We start from the raw sequence: 23,282 nt of genomic DNA, 5'->3' as shown, positions 1-23,282 counted from the left end.
TGCCTGTGTGTAGCTGGTACTCCCTCCACAGTGTGCGCTGGGGAATGTCAGGAATACCAGGACACCATCTTTAACACTGTAGTTTTTTTCCCTGTTTTTCAGTGACTTTCTTCAAAGGAGTACATTATAGTGAATTCCATGTGTGTGCGTATGTGTACATACAGTGGCATTATAAGTCTGGAGACCCCTGGTGAAAATTACTGTTATTGTGAACCATTAAGCAAGTTGAAGATGAAATCATCTCTAAAAGGCCTAAAGTTAAAGATGACACGTTTCCTTTGTATTTTATGCAAAAAAAATAGATTTTTTTTAATCTTGCGTTTTAAAAATTGCAAAAAGGAAAATGGGCAGATTGAGAAATGTAAGCCCCCTTGGAGATTTGTGTGTTCAGATAACTTTGACCAAGGTTTCAAACCTTAATTACCGTATTTTTCGGACTATAAGACGCACTGGACTATAAGGCGCACCCAGGTTTTAGAGGTGGAAAATAGGGGGAAAAAAATATTTGAAGCAAAAAATGTGGTAAAATATTTAATAACATACTATTATATATAATAACACCACATATAATAGTATGTTATTTTGGAAGCTGCGGGACCAGTGTGGTGTCTGTACAGTACTATATGAAGATGCTGGAGGGTGAGTATAAGAATGGGGGCACAGGGCTTATATTGAAAGCACCACTCCAGCACTGCAAAATAACACTGGAGTGCTGCTTTAAAATCCCATGGGAGAACTATAACTCCCAGCATGTCCTGCAGATCCTATGACATGCTAGGAGTTATAGTTCACCAAAGGAGTGGCAGAGTGCTTTACTGTGTTTTGTAAAGACTAACCTCTTAATTGTGGCAGCCACACTGTGGTGAGGTAAAAGCATCCCATGACTGCACACAGAGCCCTCCCTCTTGTTTCCTTTCCACAGCACAGGTTATGAGGAAGCTGCAGATTCTAGTGGAGAGCCTGAAGGACCTGTGATGATGTCAAGAAGAGGGAGGGCTCTGAGCTGCCAGGTGATGCTCCAGCCCGCCCACTCCTGACATAAAACAGGTCCTGTTTGTGCACAGCACTGATGTCCAGCCCAGGCATGGCAGGTAGGTATGCAGCGATCTCCTCTCTCCTCTGGCCCCTGCAGCTGCTGCCTCCTCCTCCCCCGGAGACACAGACCTCCCCAGCTGCTGCAGGAATCAGGGCTGGGGAAGCCATGTGTGTCCCTGCTTAAGTGCAGTATTCATTTGCTGCTCCTGGCTCACCACTTAGCTGATAGGTGGGCGGGGAGCCGCTAATGAATATTCACTGCACTTAAGCAGGGACACACATGGCTTCCCCAGCGCTGATTCCGGGCAGCAGAGACATCCCGAAGTGGCATAACAGTGCGATCCCACTCACTGCTGCCCCCCTCCCCACATGCTACATCCGTACCATAAGACGCACCCACACTTTCCTCCCAAATTTGGAGGAAAAATAGTGCGTCTTATGGTCGGAAAAATACGGTAAGCTGATAGGGTTATGGCTTGTTCATTAGGAATGTCAGCCTCCTCTAACCTTGTGTCAAAAAATGAGCAGCCATGGGTTCTTCTATTGCCACTTTCATCCTTCCGTCACTACGGGTCCGTCGCAATGCGTCGGGCCGACGGACGTTGCGAATGTTTTGCATGACATGGGCAGCGGATACAGTTTTTCGACGCAACCGATGCCCATTATGCAGTCCGGGGAGGAGGGGGCGGAGTTCCGGCCGCGCATGCGCGGTCAAAAATGGCAGACGCGAAGGACACTAAAAGTTACTTTGAACTTTTTTTTTTGTGACGACGGTCCGCCAAAACACGACGGTTGTGTCGCACGACGGATGCGACGTGTGGCCATCCGTCGCTAATACAAGTCTATGAGAAAAAAAACAGATCCTGCGGGCACTTTTGCAGGATCCATTTTTTTTCCCCAAAACGACGCATTGCGACGGATCTGAGAAGGTGGAAGTGTGAAAGAGGCCTAAGCAGCTGCCTAGCACTCTGAAAATGGCAGAGGCCCACAAACCAGGAGACTGCTATAAGATAGCAAAGTTTTCAAGTTGCCTTTTCCTCAGTTTGAAATGTAATTGCGAAATGGCAGTTAACAAGAACAGTGGAGGTCAAGATAAGGTCTGGAAGACCAAGGAAAACGTCAGTGAGCTGCTGTAAGATTGCTAGAGAGGCAAATAAGAACCCAAGATTGACTGCAAAAAACTTTCAGAAAGATTTAGCAGACTGGAGTTGTGGTACATTGTTGTACTGTTCACACATCTGCACAAATATGGCCTTCATCGGTAGAAAACTGCTCCTGCGTCCTCACCATAAAATTCAGTGTCACAAGTATGCAAAAGAACACCTAAATAAGCCTGATGCATTTTGGAAACAAGTCCTGTGGACTGATGAGGTTTAAAATGGAACTCATTGACCACAATGATAAAAGTTATGTGTGGAGAAAAAAGGGCACAGAATTTCAGGGGAAAAAAACACCAACCATTAAGCATGGGGGGTGGATCATTCATGTTTTGGGGTTGTGTTGCAGCCAATGGCACAGGGAACATTTCACAGGTAGAGGGAAGAATGGATTGAATGAGATTTCAACAAATTCTTGATGCAAACATAACACGATCTGTAAAAAAGCTGAAGTTGAAATGGGATTTCTTCTACTAATGGATAATGATCCTAAATGCACTTTAAAATCCACAATAGATGACCTCCAAAAGGCGCAAGCTGAAGGTTTTATAATGGCCCTCAGTGCTACTAGGTACTAACCGTGCAGAGTGCCCAAACCTTTGCATAGGCCTATTCTCCTTTTAGTCATTCATAAAATGTGAAAAGTGGTGTGTATATGCTTATATACTGTATATATGATTTTCTATATCTATCTCTCTCTATCTCTCTCTGTCTCTCTCTCTCTCTCTGTCTCTCTCTGTCTCTCTCTATCTATAATTTTTTTTTTCTTTTGCCTAAAACACAAAGGAAATGTGTGATCTTTAACTTTAGCTGTTTTTGAGATTATTTCACCTGCAATGTGCTTACCTGTTCACAGTAACAGTAACTTTGACCAGGGGTGCCTAAACGTTTACACGACACTGTATGTATATATTTATATATGTATGTGTGTATATGTATGTACGGTATATTAGTGTGTATAGAGTAGTCGGTGTAAGAATATAGTGAATGTTGATGATTTTAATAACTTTCTACACTTGTACCACTAAGGAAAAAGTCTGTTTTTCAGTAAAGTTAGGTTATGGCTATGTGCACACGTTCAGGATTTTTTGCAGTGTTTTTTTTTTTTTTGCGTTTTTTGGCCTTTTTCCGCTGGAAAGACGCTTAAACGCATACATAAGCATCCCATCATTTTTAATGCATTCTGCAGTTTTTGTGCACATGATGCCTTTTTTTTCTGTGAAAAAAAACGCATAGCGGTAAACGCAGCATGTTCATTAATTTTGCGGATTTTTTGCGTTTTCCCCGCTATTTAATGCATTGGGAAGCTCCGGGAAAAAACGCGCAAAAAACCCATGCGGATTTCTTGCAGAAAATGTCCGGTTTTGTTCCGGAGATTTCTGCAAGAAATCCTGGCGTGTGCACATAGCCTAAAGGCTGTTTAAAACGTCTGTTCAAATTGGTATAAAATCAGACTGGCCATGGGCTTTCTTGACCCAGCTGTGACAGCTTGCTATATTTTTATAAAGCTGGCACACTCTGGTCGGCAGACCCACAGCCAGTCTGTGCGTCGGGGGTCCGATTCCTGACCGATTTGCATGGACGTCTGTGTGCAGTCAGTTTCCTAAGTGAAGTATGGTAATGAACTGCTCAATAACTACATTTATCACACACTGTTTATCATATATAATTATATTCCTATATGCAATAATGATTACCAAAAAATGTGTTACTTGGGTTTTGTCTGTTGGATAAATGTTCCTGTGCAGTCAGCACTAAAATCTGCAGCAAGCTACTGGGGACTTTTGTGGAGTGGGTTTTGCAAATAAGTTTTCCAAAATCCCCTTCATACACTGCAGAAAACCTGCGGCAAGTTAGCTGTTGTCAGAGGAAAATCGGCATCAGTCCCGCGATTGTGTGCTCATGTATGGGGGAGATGGGAGACACGTCTATCTCTTCTATGGCCAGATTAACTGCCAGGGTTTTCGGAGTGTGAAAATTGGTTTTAGAACTTTCTACAATAGGTGCCTGAAGCTAATGTTTTTTGGGCCCAGGCTGACCATCCAATGTGTTCAGGAGCCTTTGACCCTCCCATTCATATTTCTATGAAATCAGAAGAGCAGTCGATAGAACGTGTTGTGTAATGTGTAAGACAACCTTATAGGGGTTCTCCATTACTTGGACAAACTTTTCTTAAATGCTTCTTAAACGGTGCAGCCAATCAGCATCTTAGGCAAATGTTAAGGAAGCAGTCCATTAGCGGTTGCTGACTGGCTGCAGCGTTTACGTGGCATAATGTCATGTGAGTGCTGGGACAGCAGACGCTGACCACTTTGAAACTGATTTTTTTCTCTCGGGTGACTAGTCAAGTGAACAACCCCATTTAAAGGGAATCGGTCAGTAGGTTTTTGCATTTTAAAAGGACTTTCAGCACAAAATGACTGTTCAAGCCAAGTTCAGGCGCTTGGTGCTTTATGGTGGGGCCATTTTTATACATTACACCTGCTTGGTTTCCATCTATCTCCACCCTTCTCCAGCTCTATGAAGCCAAAGTTATCAATCGAAGAGAGGGGAGAAGATTGAGGTAAAACATGTCGGAAGGTGTAGTAGGATGATTGGACCCACCATGAAGCACTGAGCAGCGGGACCTAGTTTGAACAGTCATTCCATGCAGATAATCCCTTTAAGGCCATGTTCACACGATCCTTTTTTTCATGCGGAATTGCCGCGATTTTCCCGCTGCGGGTCCGCAGCTGTTTTCCATGCAGGGTACATTACATTATACCCTATGGAAAACAGGAACTGCTGTGCCCACAATGCGGAAAATCAAAAAAAAAACTGCGCTGAATAGCTGCGGGAAAAAAGAAGTACCATGTCACTTCTTTTTTCGGAGCCGCAGCGGTTCTGCACCCATTGACCTCCATTGTGAGGTCAAACCCGCAGTAAAACCCGCAGATGAAAAAAATATCTGCGGGTTTTACTGCGGTTTGTGGTGCCGAACCGCTGCAGCAGGAAGTGCGGGGAAGCGGGCGGAAGTGCGTGGGCGGAGTGTGGCTGCCCCCCCCCCCCCGTGCTCCGATCCCGCCCCCCCGTGCTCCGATCCCACCGCCCCGTGCTCCGATGCCCCACCCCCCAGTGCTCCGATGCCCCCCCCCCCGTGCCCTAATCTCCCCCCCTTATACTTACCCGGCGTCCCGGTGTCCATCCGGCCGTCTTCTCCCTGGGCGCCGCCATCTTGCAAAATGGCGGGCGCATGCGCAGTGCGCCCGCCGAATCGGCCGGCAGATTCGTTCCAAAGTGCATTTTGATCACTGAGATAGGTTATATCTCAGTGATCAAAATAAAAAAAAATAGTAAATGACACCCCCCCACCCCCCCTTTGTCACCCCCATAGGTAGGGACAATAAAAAAAAATTAAGAATTTTTTTTTTTTTCCACTAAGGTTAGGGTAGGGTTAGGGTTAGGGGTAGGGTTAGGGGTAGGGTTAGGGTATTTTCAGCCATTTTAACTGCATAGAAAACTGCATAAAAAAAAAGGATCAAAAAACGCATCAAAAAAGGACAAAAAAAGGACCTGCGTTTTCTGCCAAGAGCTGCAGTTTTTTAAAAGTCCTGAAAAAAAAAGGATGGAAATCAGGAACGTGTGAACATACCCTAATAGGGAAGCAGCAGATGTAGGGGCAGTGAGCTGAATTCCAGGGATGTCATTTGCTCAGCAATTTGCAGTGGTTTCAGTACAAGCACTGTTTTATTACTAGCAGATTATCACTGCAGGACTGAGTGGAGCTTGCCAGCTAATGTGACATCCTTCTGACAACGTACAGTGTACACAGTAAGCTGCCAATCAGTGGTGTGGGTTGTACAGGGCTCGGCATTCAGAAGACGGCTACATCTACTGCAGAGAAGATTCTTTCAAAACTGCACCAAGCAGTCTAGTTAGTGACACATCGCTGGAATCAGGCTCTCTGCCCCTACATCATGCAGCTCTGATTTCATAGCATAAATCTGCTGACAGATTCTATTTAAAGGGGTATTCCCATCTCCATGATCCTATCCCAATATTTAATAAGGTGTAATATTAGCAAATACATCCAATTGGAAATGTAGAATAGTTCTTCTGATTAGCTCGGTTTACCCCATATGCAGGCATTGCAGTAGCTTGGGTATCCATGGTTACGACCACTCGGTGACAATTGATAATGGTCGTAACCATGGATACCTAAGCTACTGCAGTGCCCTGCACAAGGGGTAAGTGACAGCTAATAGAACTACACTACATTTCTAATTGGACATATTTGCTAATATTACGTCTATTACATATTGGGATAGGATCTTGGAGATGGGAATACCTCTTTTAAGGGTTGGTCCCCACGTGGCATATTTATTCACACTGGATTTTGATGCAAATTGCAGATTTTGTACTTTGATTTTTAGATTGGCTCTAATAACTCATTGATGTCAAATATTTATATGTATTAATAAATGCGTATAATAGCCATATTTGTTAAGCCCATATGTTTCTCTACAGTGTTGAGCACCTGTTTTATCAATAACCATCCAGACACGAGTCTTGTCAGCCACTGTATTGTGTTCTGCAGGACTCCTACAATTACTGAGCTCTGCTTTAAACATTGCACCCTGACGTCTCCCAGGCCTGGTGGTGATATATGGGGAAGCACAAGGGTTCAGACTGCGGTCAGTGCTCAGAAAATATTAATATATGGATATATTCACATGCCAGGACCTCCTGTCACCCCATGGTGATGCTGCACTTGTCTGAGATGGGGGAGCCTGTGTAATGGGACAGCTGTCTGCTCTCACATGTGAGAATGTCTGGGTGCTGCGCAGATTCTTAATTTTTTTTGGATAGCACACAGACCTATCACTATTGCGATATTTAACATTGAATCAGAATAGGACTTGCTCTGAGCTTCACTGATCGAATTCTCGTATTTGTAATTTCCATCTCGGAAGTCCAAGGGCTGTCTGATACATAAAAAAATAATAATTTAAGACATTTCACGGGTATGTGAACGCTCCCTAAAGCCAAGTTCCCTGATGTCTGTGAGTGAGTAGAATAAATGTATCCTTAACCCCTTCCCGACCCATGACGCCACGTAGGCGTCATGAAAGTCTGTGCCATTCCGACCCATGACGCCTATGCGGCGTCATGGAAAGATCGCGTCCCTGCAGATCGGGTGAAAGGGTTAACTCCCATTTCACCCGATCTGCAGGGACAGGGGGAGTGGTAGTTTAGCCCAGGGGGGGTGGCTTCACCCCCTCGTGGCTACGATCGCTCTGATTGGCTGTTGAAAGTGAAACTGCCAATCAGAGCGATTTGTAATATTTCACCCATTATAACGGGTGAAATATTACAATCCAGCCATGGCCGATGCTGAAATATCATCGGCCATGGCTGGAAATGCTAGTGTGCCCCCACCCCACCGATCGCCCCCCCAACCCTCCGATCTGGCCGGTACACTGCTCCGGCTCCCCTCCGTCCAGTGCTCCGCTCCCCCCCCGTGCTCTTGTCCGTTCCCCCCGTGCTCCAATCACCCCCCCGTGCTCCAATCACCCCCCCTGCACTCCGATCCACCCCCCCCCCCGGTGCTCCGTTCCACCCCCCCGTGCTCCATTCCAGCCCCCCCGTGCTCCGTTCCACGCCCCCCGTGCTCCGTTCCACCCCTCCCGCACTCTGATTCCTCTCCCCGTGCTCCGACCCCCCCCCCGTGGTCCCCCCCTACCCCATCATACTTACCGATCCAGCCGGGGTCCCGTCCGTCTTCTCCCTGGGCGCCGCCATCTTCCAAAATGGCGGGCGCATGCGCAGTGCGCCCGCCGAATCTGCCGGCCGGCAGATTCGTTCCAAAGTGCATTTTGATCACTGAGATATAATCTATCTGTGATCAAAATAAAAAAAATAATAAATGACCCCCCCCCCCTTTGTCACCCCCATAGGTAGGGACAATAAAAAAATAAAGAAATTTTTTTTTTCCACTAATGTTAGAATAGGGGTAGGGTTAGGGCTAGGGGTAGGGTTAGGGTTAGGGTTTCGGTATGTGCACACGTATTCTGGTCCTCTGCGGATTTTTCCGCTGCGGATTTGATAAATCCGCAGTGCTAAACCGCTGCGGATTTATGGCGGATTTACCGCGGTTTTTCTGCGCATTTCACTGCGATTTTACAACTGCGATTTTCTATTTGAGCAGTTGTAAAACCGCTGCGGAATCCGCACAAAGAAGTGACATGCTGCGGAATGTAAACCGCTGCGTTTCCGTGCAGTTTTTCCGCAGCATGGGCACAGCGATTTTTGTTTCCCGTAGGTTTACATTGAACTGTAAACTCATGGGAAACTGCTGCGGATCCGCAGCGTTTTCCGCAGCGTGTGCACATACCTTTAGAATTAGGCTATGTGCACACGGTGCGGATTTGGCTGCGGATCCGCAGCAGTGTTCAATCAGGTTTACAGTACCATGTAAACATATGAAAAACCAAATCCGCTGTGCCCATGGTGCGGAGAATACCGCGCGGAAACGCTGCGTTGTATTTTCCGCAGCATGTCAATTCTTTGTGCGGATTCCGCAGCGTTTTACACCTGTTCCTCAATAGGAATCCGCAGGTGAAATCCGCACAAAAAACACTGGAAATCCGCGGAAAATCCGCAGGTAAAACGCAGTGCCTTTTACCCGCGGGTTTTTCAAAAATGGTGCGAAAATATCTCACACGAATCCGCAACGTGGGCACATAGCCTTAGGGTTAGGGTTGGAATTAGGGTTGTGGTTATGGTTAGGGGTGTGTTGGGGTTAGGGTTGTGGTTAGGGGTGTGTTGCGGTTAGGGTTGTGTTTAGGGTTATGGCTACAGTTGGGATTAGGGTTAGGGGTGTGTTGGGGTTAGGGTTGTGATTAGGATTATGGCTACAGTTGGGATTAGGGTTAGGGGTGTGTTGGGGTTAGTGTTGGAGGTAGAATTGAGGGGTTACCACTGTTTAGGCACATCAGGGGTCTCCAAACGCAACATGGCGCCACCATTGATTCCAGCCAATCTCGTATTCAAAAAGTCAAATGGTGCTCCCTCACTTCCGAGCCCTGACGTGTGCCCAAACAGTGGTTTACCCCCACATATGGGGTACCAGCATACTCAGGACAAACTGCGCAACAATTACTGGGGTCCAATTTCTCCTGTTACCCTTGTGAATCAAAAAAAATGCTTGCTAAAACATAATTTTTGAGGAAAGAAAAATGATTTTTTATTTTCACGGCTCTGCGTTGTAAACGTCTGTGAAGCACTTGGGGGTTCAAAGTGCTCACCACATATCTAGATAAGTTCCTTGGGGGGTCTAATTTCTAAAATGGGGTCACTTGTGGGGGTTTCTACTGTTTAGGCACACCAGGGGCTCTGCAAACGCAACGTGACACCCGCAGACCATTCCATCAAAGTCTGCATTTCAAAAGTCACTACTTCCCTTCTGAGCCCCGACGTGTGCCCAAACAGTGGTTTACCCCCACTCATGGGGTATCAGCGTACTCAGGAGAAACTGGACAACAACTTTTGGGGTCCAATTTCTCCTGTAACCCTTGGGAAAATAAAAAATTCTGGGCTAAATAATTATTTTTGAGGAAAGAAAACGTATTTATTATTTTCACGGCTCTGCATTATAAACTTCTATGAAGCACTTGGGGGTTCAAAGTGCTCACCACACATCTAGATAAGTTCCTTTCGGGGTCTAGTTTCCAAAATGGGGTCACTTGTGGGGGGTTTCTACTGTTTAGCCACATCAGGGGCTCTGCAAACGCAACGTGACGCCCGCAGAGCATTCCATCAAAGTCTGCATTTCAAAACATCACTACTTCACTTCCGAGCCCCGGCATGTGCCCAAACAGTGATTTACCCCCACATATGGGGTATCATCGTACTCAGGAGAAACTGGACAACAACTTTTGGGGTCAAATTTCTCCTGTTACCCTTGGGAAAATAAAAAATTGCAGGCTAAAAGATCATTTTTGAGAAAATAATTTTTTTTTTTTTTTCATGGCTCTGCGTTATAAACTTCTGTGAAGCACTTGGGGGTTCAAAGTCCTCACCACACATCTAGATTAGTTCCTTTGGGGGTCTAGTTTCCAAAATGGTGTCATTTCTGGGGGATCTCCAATGTTTAGGCACACAGGGGCTCTCCAAACGTGACATGGTGTCCGCTAATGATTGGAGCTAATTTTCCATTTAAAAAGCCAAATGGCGTGCCATCCCTTCCGAGCCCTGCCGTGCGCCCAAACAGTGGTTTACCCCCACATATTGGGTATCTGCGTACTCGGGACAAACAGGACAACAATATTTGGGGTCCAATTTCTCCTATTATCCTTGGCAAAATAGGAAATTCCAGGCTAAAAAATCATTTTTGAGGAAAGAAAAATTATTTTTTATTTTCATGGCTCTGCGTTATAAACTTCTGTGAAGCACCTGGGGGTTTAAAGTGCTCAATATGCATCTAGATAAGTTCCTTGGGGGGTCTAGTTTCCAAAATGGGGTCACTTGTGGGGGAGCTCCAATGTTTAGGCACACAGGGGCTCTCCAAACGCGACATGGTGTCCGCTAACAATTGGAGCTAATTTTCCATTCAAAAAGTCAAATGGCGCGCCTTCCCTTCCGAGCCCTGCCGAGTGCCCAAACAGTGGTTTACCCCCACATATGAGGTATCGACGTACTCGGGAGAAATTGCCCAACAAATTTTATGATCCATTTTACCCTACTGCCCATGTGAAAATGAAAAAATTGAGGCGAAAAGAATTTTTTTGTGAAAAAAAAGTACTTTTTCATTTTTACGGATTAATTTGTGAAGCACCTGGGGGTTCAAAGTGCTCACTATGCATCTAGATAAGTTCCTTGGGGCGTCTAGTTTACAAAATGGGGTCACTTGTGGGGGAGCTCCAATTTTTAGGCACACGGGGGCTCTCCAAACGTGACATGGTGTCCGCTAAAGAGTGGAGCCAATTTTTCATTCAAAAAGTCAAATGGCGCTCCTTCCCTTCCAAGCCCTGCCGTGCGCCCAAACAGTGGTTTACCCCCACATATGAGGTATCAGCGTACTCAGGACAAATTGGACAACAACTTTCGTGGTTCAGTTTCTCCTTTTACCATTGGGAAAATAAAAAAATTGTTGCTAAAAGATAATTTTTGTGACTAAAAAGTTAAATGTTCATTTTTTCCTTCCATGTTACTTCTGCTGCTGTGAAGCACCTGAAGGGTTAATAAACTTCTTGAATGTGGTTTTGAGTACCTTGAGGGGTGCAGTTTTTACAATGGTGTCACTTTTGGGTATTTTCAGCCATATAGACCCCTCAAACTGACTTCAAATGTGAGGTGGTCCCTAAAAAAAATGGTTTTGTAAATATCGTTGTAAAAATGAGAAATCGCTGGTCAAATTTTAACCCTTATAACTTCCTAACAAAAAAAATTTTTGTTTCCAAAATTGTGCTGATGTAAAGTAAACATGTGGGAAATGTTATTTATTAACTATTTTGTGTCACATATCTCTCTGGTTTAACAGAATAAAAATTCAAAATGTGAAAATTGCGAAATTTTCAAAATTTTCGCCAAATTTCGGTTTTTATCACAAATAAACGCAGAATTTATTGACCTAAATTTACCACTAACATGAAGCCCAATATGTCACGAAAAAACAATCTCAGAACCGCTAGGATCCGTTGAAGCGTTCCTGAGTTATTACCTCATAAAGGGACACTGGTCAGAATTGCAAAAAACGGCAAGGTCTTTAAGGTCAAAATAGGCTGGGTCATGAAGGGGTTAAAGGGGTTGTACACTGAGGATAGCCCTGTGTCCCTCTTATAAAGTAATAACCCTTATACTCCTCGCCGGGACCATTCCAATGGTGCCGGCACCGGCTTCACCCTCCACGCCTTCGGACGTATTGTATACATTCTGAGGAAGTGAGAGCAGCAGTTCTGACATCCTTAGGGTGGATGTGATTTGTCTGAGGCCGGGGGAGGGTGAAGCCAGCGCTGATTAACCTCGCGGGTCGTGTCACATTGTTACCCTGGAGAAAGAGTGCTGACACTGGAGGTGAGTATAAGTGTTATTTTACAAGGGGGAGACTTGGAGATTAAGAAGGGGTTGTCTGACTAGTGGATGACCACTTAGTGTGGGATAGCCTATATGTTCTAGAACGTGAGCCTATTTGCAGAAGGCTGCGGAGTCTCCTTTTTTCTATTTGTCCGAAGATCCTCGTGATGTGCATCTCCTACAGAAGGTCCAAGACGTGCTTTGAACAGAGCCTTATACAGTGACTATAGAGGACATCCTAGGAGAATGCTTTTAACACTGTTCGCAAGATCAGAAAATAGTCTCGGGGACAGTAATTGAGATATTTTTGTTTGGACCTATAATAACCAGATTTTGGGGAGGGAGGCGACCATTCAGTCTCTAAACCTGAAATACAAGCAGTTTTATCGATCACATACACGGACACTACTAGAACTTGGTAGAAGTGATTGTTGGGAACGGTCATGTAATCACGGTTCACAGTGCAGCACCATCAGATTGCGCCCGGAGGGGCCTCACATTTACTGTAGTGTTTGTGGCCTTTATTAGTGTGTACTGTGGTTTCTGCAGGCACTGTACATGTGCTGAGATCACTGGGGGAGGGGGTCCTCTTATTACTGCTATGGCCATTGTGTGACTGAGACCTCCCCGCGAGCACAGCCGGACTATTACTGCTCTGCATCAAATTGGGCTAAATGAGAAAAAATGAGAAAGTTTTAAAGGATTTGTCCACTACTCGAACAACCTCACCTCAGTCCCTATGTTTCCTCCTTGACAAATAACGCCTATAATCTCCTGCTGTGCTGGCACTTGCTCTCCCAGGGATCTGAGTGACATGGTCAGGAGGTGCCTGCAGCCAATCAGTGCTGGCTTCACTCTCCCCGACCTTTGGACGGATCACTACATCTGGAGGATGGCAACCAAGGGTTCAGCATCGCACACTTTCCATTCCGACTCACAGGGAAGTCTGTCCGCACCCTGGATGTGGTCAGACGGTTCAGAGCACTGTCCTACATACTTGTACTAAATCAATTTTGCTTTCTTCTTTCTTGGCTGACGGACTACAAGGTCTCTCCACTTGATATACACCTAGTTTTTAAAAAGGTCCCTTGATAGGAAACTAATGAGCTTAGAGGTCAAATGTCATCTACAAAGAAACCTTGCAGTGAGAGGCCCATTCATCAAGCAGCCTGCTCGTTTTCTAGTGTATAACGGCTAGAAATGGTGCAACATCTTGCAACTTTTGATGTTTTTACATCAGTCCTGCCCAGCTCTGCTCACGTTTTGAAAAGTGAGCGTTGCTCGGCTGAAAGGTGTCAGCAAGTGCGCCCCACAAATTCATAAGGAATGATGTACGATGGAAAATGTACGATATGACGTCTGTACCTGTCCCGGACTGGAGTACATCTCTGGCAGGCTTATACGACCGCTGACAGATCCCTTAATTTTATTAAAGGCATTGTGCAGAGTTTGGGGCCTGCAGCAGAAGGCTTCCATGTGCTGCCTGTGTACCCGGTCAGGTCCGCCAGAGCCACAGACGCCCTCTTTGCCTGCTCTACTGCAATAGATGAGGATCCGAAGCTTCGGACCTGCCTTGGTGTATGAGAAACGGCTTCCTGGTCCGGACGAGCTTTGGGCTGAGTCACTTGTGCGGGTTTTGCGTCAGATTTTGATGCCTTTTCCAGAGTCCAGGCTAGGAGTAGGTTGACGACGAATGAGAAATATAAAGGGAGGACTTGTTCTCCTTTGTGCAGCATCCATTTCTGACTAGCTGCTATCCACCATTCCTGGTCTTCAACAGATAGAATGGAAGTTATTGTCCTTTATTGGAGAGAAATGATCCTGAGTTGCCCTCTATACCTGGTATCCTCAGTATAGTGGAGTGCATGGACTGATTTGGCTGGGAGAGGGGCTCTGGCAAGGGGAAGGTCTAAGTGTAATGTTTCTCTTTGTGCAGCGTGTTAAGCTGGTGTAAGGAGACTTAGGCTACTTTCACACTAGCGTCAGAATCTCCCCGACGCTAGCGTTTAACGCATTGCACAATGGAGGCAGCGCATGCATTTCTCCGGCGCATCCGCTGCCCCATTGTAAGGTGCGGGCGGAGTTCCGGCCGCGCATGCGCGGTCGGAAAAAGCGGTCCGTCAGGAGCAAAAAACGTTACATGTAGCGTTTTTTGCTCCGACGGTCCGCAGAAGCACGACGCATCCGTCGCTTGACGGATGCGATGTGTGGCAATCCGTCGCAAATGCGTCGTCAATACAAGTCTATGGGGAAAAAACGCATCCTGCAAGCACTTTTGCAGGATGCGTTTTTTCTGCAAAACGACGCATTGTGACGGATTGCAGAAAACGCTAGTGTGAAAGTAGCCTTAGGCTATGTGCACACGTCGCTGATTTGCCTGTGGATTCGCAGCCGTTTTCCATCTGGTTTACAGTACCATGTAAACCTATGAAAAACAAAATCCGCAGTGCACATGCTGCGGAAAATACTGCGCGGAAACAGTGTTGTATTTTCTGCAGCATGTCAATTCTTTGTGCGGATTCTGCAGCATTTTACACCTGTTCCTTTATAGGAATCCACAGGTGGTAAAACGCAGTGCGTTCTCAAAAACTGAGCTGAAAAATCCGCACAGAAATCTGCAACGTGTGCACATAGCCTTATGGGTCAAGCAATGCTCCTGGGGAATATAAACCTGCAAATGGCCTCTTCAGAAAGGAAGAGGACTGGAACTCTAGCGCCACCTATGGACTCTTTAACAAGCCTTGCCACCTAATTTGGTAACGTGTCTTCAAATGCAGTGTCTGGTTTGGCTGCTTATCTTCAATCATGTGGCAAGGCTCCTTAGTCACTATTGACTTTTAGGATTTCTGCCTCCAATAGGTGGCGCTAGAGTTCTGGTCCTTTTCCTCTTTTAGAATATACATATTACATGGTACCATGTGTTTGTGCTAACACATCATCATGGACATGGCTCCCAGATACATCTATGAATGCCTTCTATTGTGAAGACTGGAGAGCCTATGTAGAGTCCTGGGGCTTTGTCTGGGCTGTCACCCGCACACTGTATGTGCTCACTGCAGGTGACGGGGGTCTGTGTGGCCATGGTAACCATGTCATACCTCATTATACAGCGCTCGGGGAGGGTCAGTCGTGAAGCTTTGGATATTCGCCGCTGTCATATAGGGACTTTATTCTATCTAGGAGTGTTGTATGGTCGCTGGATATCCAGAACCTTCCCTGCTCATCACACAAGTCTTTAGTGCTGTAATGGACGCACTTTTTATAATGTAATGCATGACTTTTTTTTTTTTTCTTTCTTTTTTTTTTATCTTTAGCGTTTTGTAAGTTGTTTTTTCTTATTTTCTCAGTCACTTGCAGCCAGTATTTCTTTTCCAATCTAGTTTTTCTAGGATAGATCTAGAGATTATAGTCACATGCTGTAGCCAGGCGTTAACATCTGTACAGCAGGAGCATGGATTATGAAAATAGAACTCTCCTGTAGTTTGTGGTACTGCCGCTTTACATGTATGCTGCCCTTTCCTGTTTATTTGGTTTGGGGGTCTAATCTCATTACCATGGTAACGAAGACTGCAGAATCAAACAATGTGAGAGCAGAAGACCACTACAGTTTTCTGTTGCTTTCTCTGTCCGGAACTAAACTATTAATGAGGATGGGTCATCACTGAGATTGGTGGGGGTCCGACCCCCCGGCACAGCCATCGATCACCTGAAAATAGCAATGGCCACATGCAAGCAATGTACAGGGCGGAACTCTGCAGCCCCACACACCGCTTAGTGGCCGTTCCTGGGTACTGCAGCTTCTCATTCACCTTAATAGGAGATATAGTGAAGCAATAGTGTATGAAGCTGCTGTATTCTTCCCCATACACGGCTTATATCAGATACACAGCAGTCTACTCCAGCAGGGATCAGACACCCACCCTTCCATCTGTAGGCTGGGTCATCAATAGTCTGGTCCTTGACAAACTTCAGAGGACCTTATCAGAATTTTTCACTGGTACAGCACAATCTTTGTGACTACCACGTAATAAACCTGTTTATTATTACAATTGTGGTACATACAGGAACATTTGCAAATTCACCAATACCAGGAATGCATTTCTGGTGGGAGAATCTGGACTTTTTTTTTTTCTGTCTTGAATTATGGAGTGGCTGATAACAGAGAACAGTGGATTGTGTGTATACATAAATGTATTGAGAATACTAATATAAGTAATGGAAATAATAAACAATGCCTTTTTATATGGAAAAAAAAATATATCAAAGGTACCGGTATGTCCATTTTTAAATTTGTATTTTTAATATTTTCTAACGTAAACAAGAGCGTGGAACTTTTTTTTTTTTTCTATTTGATCGGGTGGTCATCTCATCCGTGTGGCCCAGGGGATGCTTTACATAGGCATAGTCTGGGGTCTCGTGGAGTGGTGGGGGTCTGACTGCTGCCATCTATCAAACGAGAGATGAACAGCGCCACATCCTGGTGTAGTAGTGTAAAAAAAGACTTTATTCCGCCATAGAAAAATACAACGTTTCGATCAAAAGTAGATCTACTTTTGATCGAAACATTGTATTTTTCTACGGCAGAATAGTCTTTTTTTTTTTTTTTTTTTTAATTCTACTGCTACCCCTGGATGTGGCGCTGATCATTCTTCGTTTGCTGGATTTCTCCAAGAGGGTTCCTTGGACCTGGAACCAGCGCCCCAGTAAAGTGACTGCTGTCAGCTTTTCCTATATGTTTGACTGCTGCCATCGCTGTGGGTTACTTATGACCAGGATATACCGTACTTTAATACTTGGATTTTTGTCGCCGCTACTCCGGTGTATCAAACCTATTTTTTGTTTATATGAAAAATAATTTTATACCATACCTCATTCCTCTAAATCTTCCTGTTCCTGATTATGGAGAAGGTGCAACTAAAATTGCAGAAATCAGCCAAGTAGTCACCTTCTTTAAGCCCAGCACTGATTATATAGGGACAGGTTTCTTTTTGCAGTGGTGGTGATTTCTTCTTATACTCACATCCTGACTCACAAGTGTTTACATACCAGGTAAAACATGTCAGTTTCCCAGAAGTTGGCTAAGCGTGGGCACATAAGGCTGACTAGGGCTGGGCAGGCGGCCGTTTGGACGGAGCCCTGGAAATTGTCATGTGATTGTGAAATGTCTGACGCGTTCCGCCTTTCTTGTGCCTAATATGTGTTCTCTCCTCTCTTTGCAGTGACTATTTATTCAAATTGCTTCTCATTGGAGACTCTGGTGTGGGGAAATCTTGCCTTCTCCTTAGGTTTGCAGTAAGTACAAATTAATGTGTATAATCTTAATGACCTTTCTTAAATTAAACACGCATGAATTTTATTTTTTTTCATGAATTTTTTTTCTTCTTTGTTTTAAATATACAAGGACTAACTTGTTAATGACCTAACCTTTGCATAGATGATCAATACGAGACTGGTGGGAGGTGATGGCTGCATGTACGGCGTATAGTTGCACGCTACAGCCCTGCACATTGCATAGTGGCGACTGCCTGGTCCTGCTATCTTCTGTTCACTTGGATGCAAGAACTCATAGATATGTACGTCCTGGAAAATCTCATTAAAATATTAATTATCCTTAGAAAAGGTTACATTGATCGCGGGAGGAGATGGAATGACCCCATTGCTCTTTTATGCACTTAGGTGTGCCTGGGACAGCAGCGTAGTCTCGAAGTACATGGGACTGGGTTTCGGCACCATGCACCGCTTCATAGCTTGTATGTACAGCAGGGTAAAGGGGGCACAGCTGTCACTTCATTGCTCTGCTAGCAAGGGGAACTGTCAGCATATACTTATTGATTGTCAAAACACTGATTATGACAAGTCATCAGTCATTGTGGTGTAAAAAAAAAACACCTTTTAAGGGGTTAAAGCATGAATTATTTTTATTTATTATTATTATAGCGCCATTTATTCCACGGCGCTTTACATGTCAGAGGGGGTATACATAAGAAAAACAAGCACAATAATCTTAAACAATACAAGTCAACTGGTACAGGAGGAGAGAGTATTTATTGATATATCTCTGGGCCCCGCACGATCACCAGAACTATTGTCCCTTGTGTAAAAGGGGGATAACTAGAGCTATAGTGTGAATTCAATACTATTAAGTTAGTTTCCTGGGGCCGGATGAGGTTGGTGTACTTACTTTGAAAGCTCATGTTAAAATACCTGTGAAATCTTTTCGGAATTTTGAACCTCTCTCCACCCACATTGCCCGCTCCTCCGTGTCTCCTTCTCCACAATGCTGCTAAATCTTTCCCACTTAGTCTCATTAACAGTTCCTCAGTGTCCCTCCTCCTTGCTCACCCTGAGATCTCCCACTGCTCAGTGCAAGCTGCAGCGGACAGGCTGGAGGGGCTGAGACTTGCTACATTTGTACACATACGCTCACACTTTACTTGGATTAATCATAAAGTCATTCTGAGATGGGGCTTTGTATGGCCTTATGCCATCAAAATATTAAGTAGCCTATCACTATAATATTATAATTTGCCTGAGAGAGAGATTGTCCTCAATTCGTTATGTACAATGTTGTACTCCAGTTTTATCTGGGACACGTGGGAAGGAAGCGGAGGGGGCTACAATTTATCAAATGAATGGAATAAGGTTACAGCAGAGTGGAAGGTAGCTGGGATCAGATTATACTCGGGTCAGATCAGGTACCAGTACAGCAATAAATAATAGAACAGGCAAAATGAAGGAAAACAGAAAATGTGCTCACTGTTTGTTGTGGCTGGTGCAGCACTGAAGCGGCTACTAGATGGGGTGCGATCTACACCCCACTGTGCACAGCGCACAAGTATGTGGTCCTTGCTAAGTTAACCAGAGCTTAGATCTTCTGTAAAATATTGATCTAAAAGTAAAAAAAAAACAAAAAAAAAAAAACAGGCCAATCTCAGAAAACCCTTTTAAATGGGGGCCATCATTAGGTTCCTGCTGAGCAAACCACGGGCAGCATGATTGCAACTAACGTTTTACTCTGAAACGCTGCGGCATTTCAGAGAAAAATTAGTTTGAAGTGAAGGCCGATCTGTCCTGCCTGCACTTATCTCCCCCAACGTTTGCTTCCTAGCCCGGGTACTTGGGATGTATGGCGCTGCTCCTGCAGTGAGGGGGTCTCCCAGGATGTCATGCAGGACTCTGGCTCAGGACAAGGGTCTTCCAGCTCTGCCTCTCTTGGCTGTCCTGGTAATCACTGTCCAGGCTGGTAACAGGATGTGTTTGTAGCTCCCAAAGGCACACAATTCCTAGCGATACGCAGTTTAGGTGCGTTGTATTTCCTGGCCCGATTTTCAGTGGATCTGTTAAGAGTATGGGACATTATGACTCTATCATGATGGAAGATGTTGGAACATGATGATCGGGCAGTTGGATTTCAACATGCCTGATCCTTAGGTTCTTTGTTGGTAAGAGCCGCTCTTCCTACTGAGCTTCTGGAGGTGTTCATCTGACAGCTATGTAATGTGTGCGGACCAGGTACTGCATGTAATGCTCTTTTATATTTTGGGGTATTGCCGTGATATTGGAGCTTGTCTGTTGTACTGACTGTCGTATGTTGGGCTCTTGGTATATATATTATGTGGTCTCACTGCTTTTCTTTAATGTTATGTATATTTTTAGTGACGCCAGTGTTGTGGTGTTTGATATTTTAGATCTGGATGTTTTCTTTCCGCCAGATTAATAAAGAAGTAAAGTGGTAAATCTGTCCTGTGTTACTACTGATGCCTCTTTATTATGCAGGTTGTTAATGAAGCCCGTTTCTGTTTCTCCGCAGGATGACACATACACGGAAAGTTACATCAGTACAATTGGTGTGGATTTTAAAATCAGGACTATAGAATTAGACGGGAAAACGATTAAACTTCAAATAGTAAGTAATTACTGAGCTATTTATGATGGAGTCGCGGAGGAGCTGAGCGCTGATTGCTGCATTGTCCCAGGCCTGGGCGGACATCCTAGTATCGGTGATAAGCGGCAGTTCGCGCCGGCTGAGGAGTATCTGCTTGTGTACGCCGATGGGACGGGGCTGGGAAGGAGTCTTGATAGAGGCGGCGAGATGACTGTAAATGCTGCAGGGGAACTCACACATTAATTCTTATTACATGATGATAAGTCATGAGTTACATGAGCGGGATAAAGGGGCGTTTATTCATTTGTAGAAACTTTGGACGTATTTGGTAAATGTCATCCGTGTAAAGGTTTATATCCGCAGCACGTGCATGGATTTCTGTAACCTTCATTCACATGAATGGGACATTTCTGATAAATCTGACACTACCTTTCCCATCTTAGAGCTCCAAGCCGTACTTCTGGGATCACACACTAAGCCTTAATTCTTTAGTTGTGTAGCCCCAACTGCTGTGTGCCCTCCTACATCGCAGCATCATGCAGTGTGACCCACAAGTCACAAGAAATTCTGCTCTAACTCTCTTACCGCTTGTGCTATGCTGCGATATAGCCGTGACCCAGAGCAATTTTTATATGTATGGGTTTCACCATGGTATTGAAAATTAGTGATCTACTTCTATTACCTGAGCCTATATCCCACGAGACAGACTGATCGCAGGTCTCCTGATCCGAACTCTACACCCTCAGATGCCTGTGACTGCGGATTTAGGTGAGGAGATCTGCAGCCGGTCCGTGCATCATGGACATTGACACATGGATTTTTTTATTGCAGTCTTTCCTGTATCCATCCACAAGGTGGCAGCACACTCCTGTCTGCACTGTATTCTGTAGCTGCAGGAGAACCTTGGCAAAGTTGAAATACTTTTTGCATTTAAAAAAAAAAAACTTTTGCCATCTGCCTTTTTAATTTAATTCAGCTAGGGATTTATTTGTCAGGTAAAAATGTCTTCCAATTTTTTTTTTAACACTTGGCCCATGTAAGAAGAAAAGTGCACCACTGGGAGCTGCTGGACTACCATGGCAGCTGACACCTCTTGTAAAGCTCAGCCCCTGGCTGCTTTTACTGGGAAAAATAAAGACGAAGTTATGCATCTCCCAAATATATTTTCCTTATTTTAAATTTTTTTTTTTTTTTTTACATTTCTCAGCATTTTTTTTTTTTTCTCACAAAAATTAAAAAAAGCACTTATTTAAGCTTTGGTATTGCCATAGTACAGGATGATCATGGTTTTTAGCTAATTTTTCCTGCACCATGAACATTGTAAAAAAAAAATTAAAAATAAACAGAATTGCATTTTTATCTCCACAATTTTGCTGCATTTGGATTTTTTTTTCTTTTTTTTTTTCAGTACATTATATGCTAAAATGAATGTCATTCAAAATTACAACTTCTCCTGCAAATAAACACGGTCATGCGGCTGTCGAAACAAAAACAAAAAAAAGTACCGTAAATAAAAATGACTGTGCTTGGAACAAGAACATGAGGGGGAAAAGAATTCCCGGGTCATTAAGTGGTTTAATATTTTACTAACAAAATGCCGAGGTTTGTGGCCTGGATACAGGTCTGCGCCTCTTGCCAGTACTGACATGTTACATTGCCGGCCCTTATGGCCGTGTAATAAGGTGACGATTATAGTTGTGGGTGAAATACAGCACAACCATTACTAGGCGATATCAGATGTATTAATCTGTCTTTTTCTTCACCAGTGGGACACAGCCGGCCAGGAGAGGTTCCGAACCATCACATCCAGTTACTACAGAGGCGCGCACGGTATCATTGTTGTGTACGATGTTACAGACCAGGTAATCAGATTCTCTCCTAATTACTTCCTACACCCTGTATCTAATTGGTTAAAACAACATTTTAGAATTCTTGCTGGAGCCCGGACTATTTGTGCAGACAGCGCTGGCACTTGGCATTGGGTCCTGCATGGCTTTTGTACATTTACTCCGCTTCCTATGTGTGTCTGACCGGGATGTTTAGATGATGAGTTCCATTGTTACAGGGGTAGATATGTGTGATGACAATCTGTGCAGCGCTGTACACTGTCGCTGCTATATAAGCCGTAGGAAATACGTTTTGTGGGATATGGGTGAATGGTGAATGTGCTTACTGCTGTACTACCTCTGAAAGGTTATTCCTATTTTTCCCGAACCGATCGTCAAGTAGCTCATGAAATGTTTTGACATGTCAGACACATTGCAGGAGTTTTAATTTTTGGATGAGAATCTGAGTCCCAATAACCCCGATGATCAGAGGTACAAATATTCACCTGGAAGGTGCCTGGTGAAAAGCATGGTACCCCCACTGATTCCAGAAATCAATGAGGGTCTCATAGCGGTCATAGGTTAAAATTTTATCACGGGTGCATAGTTTTTTCTGAAATTTGCTTTTTGAGGATAACTTTTGCAGGAGTCCTGTTTTCTGCCCCTAGTGGGCATGGGTTGTCACAACTATCAGAGTGGAGAGAGAATGAAATCATTTTTCTTTTCTCCTTTCAGGAATCCTTCAACAATGTAAAGCAGTGGCTTCAGGAGATAGACCGCTACGCCAGTGAAAATGTTAACAAGTTGTTGGTAGGAAACAAATGTGACCTGACTACAAAGAAAGTAGTCGACTACACAACAGCAAAGGTGGGTAATGGGCTCCTTGGCTGACCATCTTCTTGTTTGTTAGCAAAAAGTATAGCCTGTAGCCTTCGGTACTCCAGCAGTAATAAAACTGCTACGCTCAGCATTTTCTGTCAGTGATTCACAAGAGCTGGAGCGCCGGAGGTTACAGGTGCCGCCACTCCAGCCTTTCTTCTGAAGAGAGATCTTTTCTATTACATCTCCTCCTTAGACCCAAAATATGATATGGACAGACAATAACATGCAGTATTCTGTGTCTATAGTGATATATTATGCGCTGCTTGCAGCAAACAAGGGTGATTTTCATTTTGAAGTTTAAAGCTTGTCCAAGATCAGACATAATTGTTGCTGCTGATCCTTTAAAATGTAAAAGAAAAAGCATGACTTGCCTGTTGATGTCCCACCTCTCTGGGGCTGATCTGTGTTTCAATACATTATACTGCAGTCACGTGAGTCATCATC

General features: G+C 44.5%; 1 protein-coding gene across 1 annotated transcript in view; it reads left to right on the top strand.

Annotated features, from left to right (window-relative positions):
* The window catches only part of RAB1A (RAB1A, member RAS oncogene family), a 43,327-nt gene that overhangs the window by 18,811 nt on the left and 1,234 nt on the right, over positions 1-23,282 (top strand). Inside the window, exons 2-5 of the mRNA XM_069768720.1 lie at positions 17,465-17,537; positions 20,056-20,151; positions 21,897-21,992; positions 22,692-22,823. Coding sequence (XP_069624821.1) covers positions 17,465-17,537; positions 20,056-20,151; positions 21,897-21,992; positions 22,692-22,823 — 397 coding nt within the window. The remainder of the gene's footprint in view (positions 1-17,464; positions 17,538-20,055; positions 20,152-21,896; positions 21,993-22,691; positions 22,824-23,282) is intronic.

Source organism: Ranitomeya imitator, chromosome 5 (genome assembly GCF_032444005.1).
Source record: "Ranitomeya imitator isolate aRanImi1 chromosome 5, aRanImi1.pri, whole genome shotgun sequence".
NCBI lineage: Eukaryota > Metazoa > Chordata > Amphibia > Anura > Dendrobatidae > Ranitomeya > Ranitomeya imitator.
This window is presented reverse-complemented; position numbering and strand designations above follow the sequence as displayed.